The 7,677-nt window shown below is 32.1% G+C and overlaps 1 protein-coding gene across 1 annotated transcript; it reads right to left on the bottom strand.

Annotated features, from left to right (window-relative positions):
• Positions 1–398: 398 nt before the first annotated feature.
• Positions 399–3,097, bottom strand: LOC115954804 (septum-promoting GTP-binding protein 1-like). The gene is made up of 6 exons (XM_031072744.1): positions 2,514–3,097; positions 2,286–2,406; positions 2,078–2,174; positions 1,942–1,981; positions 1,428–1,511; positions 399–876 (listed from the first exon to the last, which is right to left on the bottom strand). The coding sequence occupies exons 1-6, from the start codon at positions 2,856–2,858 to the stop codon at positions 712–714; spliced, it is 852 nt and encodes a 283-aa protein (XP_030928604.1). The 5' UTR covers positions 2,859–3,097; the 3' UTR covers positions 399–711.
• Positions 3,098–7,677: the final 4,580 nt, after the last annotated feature.

The following is a 7,677-nucleotide window of genomic DNA, read 5'->3' as shown; positions in this document are numbered from 1 at the left end:
GATTTAATGCATTTGCCCTCTATTTCTATGTATGTGCGTGTGTCTTAGTCATGGCCCCTTACTATACCTTGAATCAAGGCATATCAATGATCTTTGAATAAGGTATAATCAATGGCTCATATAGGTTAACCATTATGTGTATGTATATGTTATTTTAGTTTTTTTTTGTAATATTCACCTTTGTATGGTAAAAATATTGTAGTCAATAGTCACTAAGGGTTTCCCTTGTAAATGTAAGTCATTAGTTGAATCACAAAACCCTTACTTTCGCTCTCTTCTCTCAATAATCTTTTATTTTCTTCCTTTATTTTAACACTTAGATTTGATTCATGTGCCATTAGAAGATGCCCCTCTACCAAGGATAAAGCAAAATATGAAACAAGTTGACAGGTAGAAAAGAGAGATCTAATTAATAGTCTGATCTTTGTATTTCTTTGCTTGTTAAAAAGTACTACTACAACCAGTAACATAATGTTTTCTCAGACATAGAGAATTATCACCTATATCTGCCAGTAAGGAGAAAAAATCTATCACCGTCCTCCTTTTCATAATAAAAATTAAAAACAAAAAAACAAACGAAAAAAGACAAATAGGTGGTCAGCCCTAGAGAGCGGAGACAATCTGCTTGGATTTAACAGAGTTTTATTTCTTTTTCTTTTTTGGGCTTGTTGATCAGCTATGTACAGACATGGGTCAGTGCAAAAATAGACCTTAGAAATCGATGATGGGCTCCCCAATAGTCAAATTTCTCTCTACCGTCCACGGCAGGTTAAAGAGCTTGGCCATAATGAATTTGAAAATCTTGTTCACATTGATGTTGTGGGTTGCACTTGAGAAGAAAAGTGTCGCCTTCATTGCCCTTGCATATGCCCTGGCCTGTAGGTATATTAAATCATCAATATCATATATATATATATATATATATATAAACTTTGATAGAAGCTACCTATAATTAACTTTATAACCAAAATTATTTGCTTAAATTCTGACACGACTTTACAAAACATGTGGCCCTCCCTAACGCGGAGAGAGAAATAGGGTTTGGCAAATGTCAAATTTCCAATTCTCAAAGATTGACAAAGGAAGACTTTTAAGTCTTCACCTATGTTCCTAGAACATTCTCATATTCCTACTTGGACGTGGAATATGGGTTGAAAATAATCACATATTATCTGCAATAATGTTAAAGCTACTGCAGTGTTTAGCCAACATTAATTTACTAATTATTCCTTTCTTATTCAAGAAGATTAACTAAAGGACTCACTTTACTTTTTTTGCTTTTTTAACTTTTTAATCAAGTGCATTTTTTTTAATGTAACTTATCAAAACCCCATTTGTTAAATTGGGTTGGACTTGGATCCCACTTTAGAAAAGATATCCAAAATAAACTATCTAATGAAACAATTTTGTGGGAAATATTTAATTACCTGAGTCACAATTGTCCATTGCAAATCCGGGGGAAGCCTAACAAAATCATCAAATTTTGTTCCTATTATTATGGGAATTGCAGTCTGCAAAAAAAAGAAAAGAAAAGAAAATATAAATTAGATATAAATTCATATCCAATATTCATAACAGTGCTCAATCATGAACTTTGGGGCTCCACTAACTCTAAAAGACAACTAAAGGAATCATAGGCACTGATTTTGCAGGCCACAGGTATCAGCTTTGAAATCAAAGTTCTTTTGTGGGGAGAATCATTTTCACATTTATATGATGACAGAAAAACTATTGTATCTTACTTCATGTCTTTTTCTCTTTCCTCAATCAGGCAATTTATTTTCAAAATGTCAATTATTAATGGCATATAGAAGAAATTGAAGCCTCATTAACATTAACGGAGTGGTCACTACTCACTATAGTCTTTGCTATATCAACAACCTTTCAATATTAAATAACTGATAGTAACTACTAATGCAGAATTAATGTTTCCTTACATACCTGATTCCATTTTCTTGCTTCATTATACCACCCAATAACACTGCAAATGAACAAAAACACAAGCTTCTACTAATATTAGTATAATTATTGAGATTTATTTTTCATTTAAAAGAATAAGAAAAATTATAAAGCATACCTATTTAGTGTAGTCCGGCTAGTAAGATCAAACATAAACAAAATTGCTACTGCATCTTTACAAGCCATTGGAACATGGTCCAGTGATCTGTGGTCACCTACATCCAAATAAATATACCAAAAAATTATATTACTTGAAGTTATAAAATATGACTATATAATCACCAAAAATAAAAATCAAACAAGATTAGTAAAATTAATTAACATACCTCCCACATCCCATATTTCCAATGAAATCCGGGCACCTTGTACGGATAAAGTTTTATCCATCAAATTTAATCCTGCCATCTCCAAGTTTCTCTTTTCCTGCTCATCTCCCACATACTTGATCTTCAACAAAATAAAAAAAAAAAATAAAAAATCATATTAGGTGGAGTAAATCATGTTTTGAAGCTAAAATTTCATGAAGCTAATCACTAAATACTAAATCTACTTACCAAAAAACTAGTTTTACCAATCTGGCAATCACCCAACAAGCTGATTTTCAAGGTAACCAAATCCGAATCCAAGTCATGCTCACTACATGCGGTGCTGGCTTGTTCATCCAATCCCAAACCGGCCTCTACGGCCTCCGGCGGCAGCGCATAAGAACCCCGGCTGGACAACCGCCGGTACTGAGTCGACTTCCCTATTGAACAAACTATAATTCTATCCCAAATGAATCGAAAAAATTGCCTAATAAACGAGACCCTTTCTACTATTCTCCACCGGATATTGACATGAACAACTTTTCGACAAAGTTGTGTCATCTTTCTAGCTGCACCATGAATAAACTTGGCCATGAAGATTGTAGGTACCTTCTTGTTCTCTCATTGTTTTTGTTTTTGAGTGTGTATTCTAATGTTGTTGTAAATGTGGTACTATGTTTTTTGAACTAACAAGGCTGATGGGGAGGTTACTGTGTTTATAGGGGGGCGGTTGACCGGTATTTTTAATATTTGTGGATTTCCAATACAGTCCAACTTGCCGGCTTCGTGGGTTTCTACGTAGAATTGGCTTGTTTTGGGTCAAGGTATGAAAGTTTAAGTTTTTTTTTGGATATATGGTGTGAGGGGGTGTTTTGGTCATTTCATACAGAAGGGCTGTTTGGGAATTTCACATGCGTGTTGAAGTGGTGAAAGATGTTTGTATATAAGCTTTTTTAAAGTGATAAAACTTTGTCGACAAGCACACAGCCCAAGCATCTTTGTGATGTGGCCTAGATAAGAAGCCCCAAAGAATATAAGTTTTATAACAGGCAGGAATCATGTACGGTGCAGTCTTTTTGTCTGAGATAGAGATGCTATGCAAAAAAATTCTTTGCATCATGAGCTGTTTGATACGGCATTTCAACATCGGTTTTTAGTGTTTTTTTAAGATATGTATGGGTGAGAAAGTGTATAAAAATGTATGTAATATTATTTAAAAACTGAAAATATGTGTTTAAAATGATGTACTGAACAACTCTTATTATATTCAAGAAAAAAAAAAATCTACTTGCATGTCTTTTCCCAGAGGCATATAAAATACTATAGTTTCCTAAATTTGTAAGTCTATTTGGTATTCCATGATTTTCATAGTTTATTTTCATTGTATTCCATGATTTTCATAAGCCGATGCAAATCTACATTTGGAAAGAATTAGTAAGTTTCATTTCTACCTTCAATAATTGATATAAAGATTAAAGATCCCATTACATTACAGTGCTAAGAACATTGGAGTTTTTGGTTTCTAAATCTACTGACTTCTGAAAGTTTCAAAAATTGAATAGTTATTAATTGATGGGATGAAATGGGATTTTGATAATATCTCCCACGTTAAATAGTTAATCTATGGCGTGATTAATGATGAAATGAACATTTTCACAGAATGGTCTCACAGTTGATTGGTGGATCTAGATCAAGAGAATTTTAACCCTTTTGGATTTAAAAGGCCAAAGCTGTAAGCACTAGCTAACACAATTACACATTCCCCCCTCACCTTTTTTTTTCCTTTTCAATAAAGAATATGAGTAAAATAAATAAAAAAATATTTGTTTAAATTTTCTTTCATTGATTTGGTAAGAGATGGATCTTTATCTTCAACTAACCAGTATGGTATTTAATTTCTTTGTTCTTTACCGGCCCCATTAACCCTCTTATAATATGTGATATTATATCAACCTCTATACTATTGCTGTTGTTCTGTCCCTCTTCACACTTTATGAGATGTTAGTACTAGTATTCATTAGGTGCACCCATTAATTAGTGTTAGGGCCTTTGCTTTTATGGAAATAGGTTTTTTTAATAGTCTATATATATATATATAAAACCGAAACCTCTGCTGGCACCACAATTTTCCACGTCAGCACAATATTTAAAAAATAAAAAATAAAAATAAAAACATTATAACACCTCAAAACCCTAGCAACCTTACCCTCAAAACCCTAGCAACCTTATCCCTCTCTCAAGTTAAGAAATATAAAACCACAGTTTCTGCAAACTCTCTCTCTCCAAACGTAAATATCAAATTCAACCCCTTTAATTTCTCTTTATATTTTTGAGGCTTCTATAGAGTTATAGTGAGTTATGCTGATTTTGTTTTTTTTGTTTTTTTTTTTTTTTTTTTTGTGTATAGATGGTCATAATACTCCGGTATTCCAAGAAAAGTTTGTATTTTCGTTAATTGAAGGCCTTAGAGAGATAAGTGTTGCAGTTTGGAACAGCAATACAAAAGACGATTTCATTGGCAGCGGAAAGTAATTACTTTGTCTTATATTTTTGTTTTTTGAATTGATTTTGTGTGCTTTTTAGACCCTTTTGGATCAATTTTGTTAATTGGGTGTTTTTTTTTTTTTTTTTTTTTTTTTTTTATAGGGTCCAATTGGGGAAGGTTCTTTCAAAGGGTTACGACGATCGCACTTGGTATCTGTACACTAATGGTGGGAGGTAAGTGCTATAAATTACTAACCCTTTTAAGTGTATAATCTGTTTCTAAAATTATCTATAATATTTTGTCCTCCGAAAATTTTATCTCTTTAATTTTATTATATTGTGTTTCTTAAGCTATAGACAGATTTTCTTTGTTTCTTATTTTCAATAATAAATCATTTTATTGCAATACCGGTAATTGTTTGAGAAATCCAATATGTTCATATCTCTATGGAATAGAGAATAGTAGAAGCCAATTTTATTACAACTACTTAAATTGAATTGACTTAATTCCGTACAATTACAAAGTATAGCATGAAAGATAATGGAATTAATTGTTGTAATTTTTATTTTCTTTCCATGTTTTTATTGTTGATGAGAAATTAAGGCTTAGTTGCACAATATGTGTAAATTCTTCAGAAGGCTACTTTAAATAGTAAGTCAATGTGTCTCTTACATTTGGGTATTAGTTAAAATTATTTTCAAATGATTGTACCAATAAAAGTGAATGTGTATAAATTTTGTTTAATTATCCTGTGCATCGCACGGGTTAGCGACTAGTAATACTTAAATATTATTCCCACCATCTACACTCTCAAATATTGATTTCTCAATAGTAAAAGGAGTTACACTAAATCATGTCTACCTAGAAGTAGAACGACTATGAATGATCCCCTCAACCATCTTAATTAGGGGGAAAAATAATAGTCCCATTTTTGTTTTGGTTTGGTGGGATAGATATATATATATATATATATATAAAAAGTTTACCTATCTCTTAAAGTATTCACATTCAGGTTTCTAAAAAAAATATTTATTTACAATCTAAAAAACTATTATATCTATTTTACCAATTCATTTAACAATACACCCACCACCAGCTAGTGTGGCTTAGTGGTTGCCCCCTTCTTGATGGCTGTGCCAGGCACGGGTTCGAGTCCTCATACCCCATAGGTGTGGGGTTTGGACTTTGGTTTCTAAAAAAAAACAAAGTGCATGGGTGGAGTCCAAGTCGCGGGCACCATTATGTGCTGGTGGTACTCACAGGCGATGTATCTGTGGGGTGTGGTCGGCTGTGATATCACACGTGAGCCACCCTTTTTGGTTTCTCAAAAAAAAAAAAAAAAAATTTAACAATACACCCAACATCTAATTTTTTATTTTTATTTTTAATTTTTACATACAATACAATAAAATAATATAAACTACACAATCAATAATATAAAAATATAAAAAATGAACAAGAGAGTCAGAGAGGAGAGATGAGAGAAAAGTGAGAATAAAAATGAATAAAAAAATAAATACAAACTTGCTAAAGTAGTTGTTATAAATACAAATGTACTGTTCACAATTGCTAAAAATTTTTAGCAATACATACTCGGGGTGAAGCTCAATTTGAACGTGTGTAGCTAAAATAGCCATATGCACATGATAATGCTCTTATATTATATAGTATAATTTATATCAACTGAATTGTTACTCATCACCTCTTCAAAAAAAGAACTGTTACTCATCACAAATGAAAGTATTCTACTTTAAATAATATATATATATATATATAGAGAGAGAGAGAGAGAGAGAGAGAGAGAGAGAGAGAGAGAGAGAGAGCACCCTTTTTTTTTCCTTTAGAGAGATAGGCAGATAGCATAGCAGCCATTTGCATGCATAGAAATTAGAAACACCTCCCCTTCCCTTTAAAATTGAAAAAGTTAAGTCCACATCCGTCTTTGTTTATTCAATCGCATTCAAGTTCAAGGTGTATTAAAAAAAAGTCACATATCTTAAATCAGTATGTGCATACATAATTTTTTTGATTAGTAGAAAAAAAAAAAAAAAAGTCTAAAAACGCATATTTTGTCACAACTAATTAATACACATGTCAAGTGGTGATTGAATCAATTTTCATAACCACTAACAGTGGACTTACGTGTAAATAACATTATCTGTTCATGCATTAATTAATGTAAAAATTATGTCAAAAACAAAGTGCATACAAAAGTATGTTTGTCCATACAAGAACTCATTAATAATTTATAATCAGGGTTTACCATCCCTTATTGAATCGAACACTTTAACCCCTATTGGTTTGGTGTTTTGTATTTGGTGGAAAAGGACCCCCATATATAGGCAAGGTCCAATGGGACATCTGGAATAAAATTCCACCTAACTCATCATTTTCATATACCAGTTTGTTTGCTATGTGGGAAATCTGCTGGGTAGGTATATGAATACTGAAAGAGGCATTTCCAAACTGCAATGATTAAAATATATAGGGAACTTAATCTTATCAAGTTATACATAATTATGATTGTGCTTTTTAATCAACAGTTTGGTTAAGAATTTTCTATTGTAACACATTAAATAAGTATCAGTAGGTATAGTCCTTCATCATGATCATGATAAAATGGTTTTCAATTTTTTCGTGTCAGACATTGATTTGTTGACACATCAAAAGAGGGTGAAAAGCTTAAGGAATTCAATGATGGTGGCACAAGCACAAGCACAAGGCATGCAATTGCGTGATGGTTCCTCTTCCTCTGAAAGTTTTGAGTCAGACTGTGCCATGCGTCAATTTTGAATGGCTTCAAAATGGTTGAATAGTAAAGCTTTTCTTTTCTGGTTGGTTGGTTGGTTGGTTTTGAAGTAGTTTCAAAGGATTTTTTTTTTTTTTTTTTCCTTCATTGTTTTATAAAATACTTAATTATCTAATAAG

This window comes from Quercus lobata, chromosome 8, assembly GCF_001633185.2.
Source record: "Quercus lobata isolate SW786 chromosome 8, ValleyOak3.0 Primary Assembly, whole genome shotgun sequence".
In the NCBI taxonomy this organism is placed as follows: Eukaryota; Viridiplantae; Streptophyta; class Magnoliopsida; order Fagales; family Fagaceae; genus Quercus; species Quercus lobata.
The sequence above is the reverse complement of the archived record's forward strand: the minus strand, read 5'-3'. Positions and strand labels throughout refer to the sequence as shown.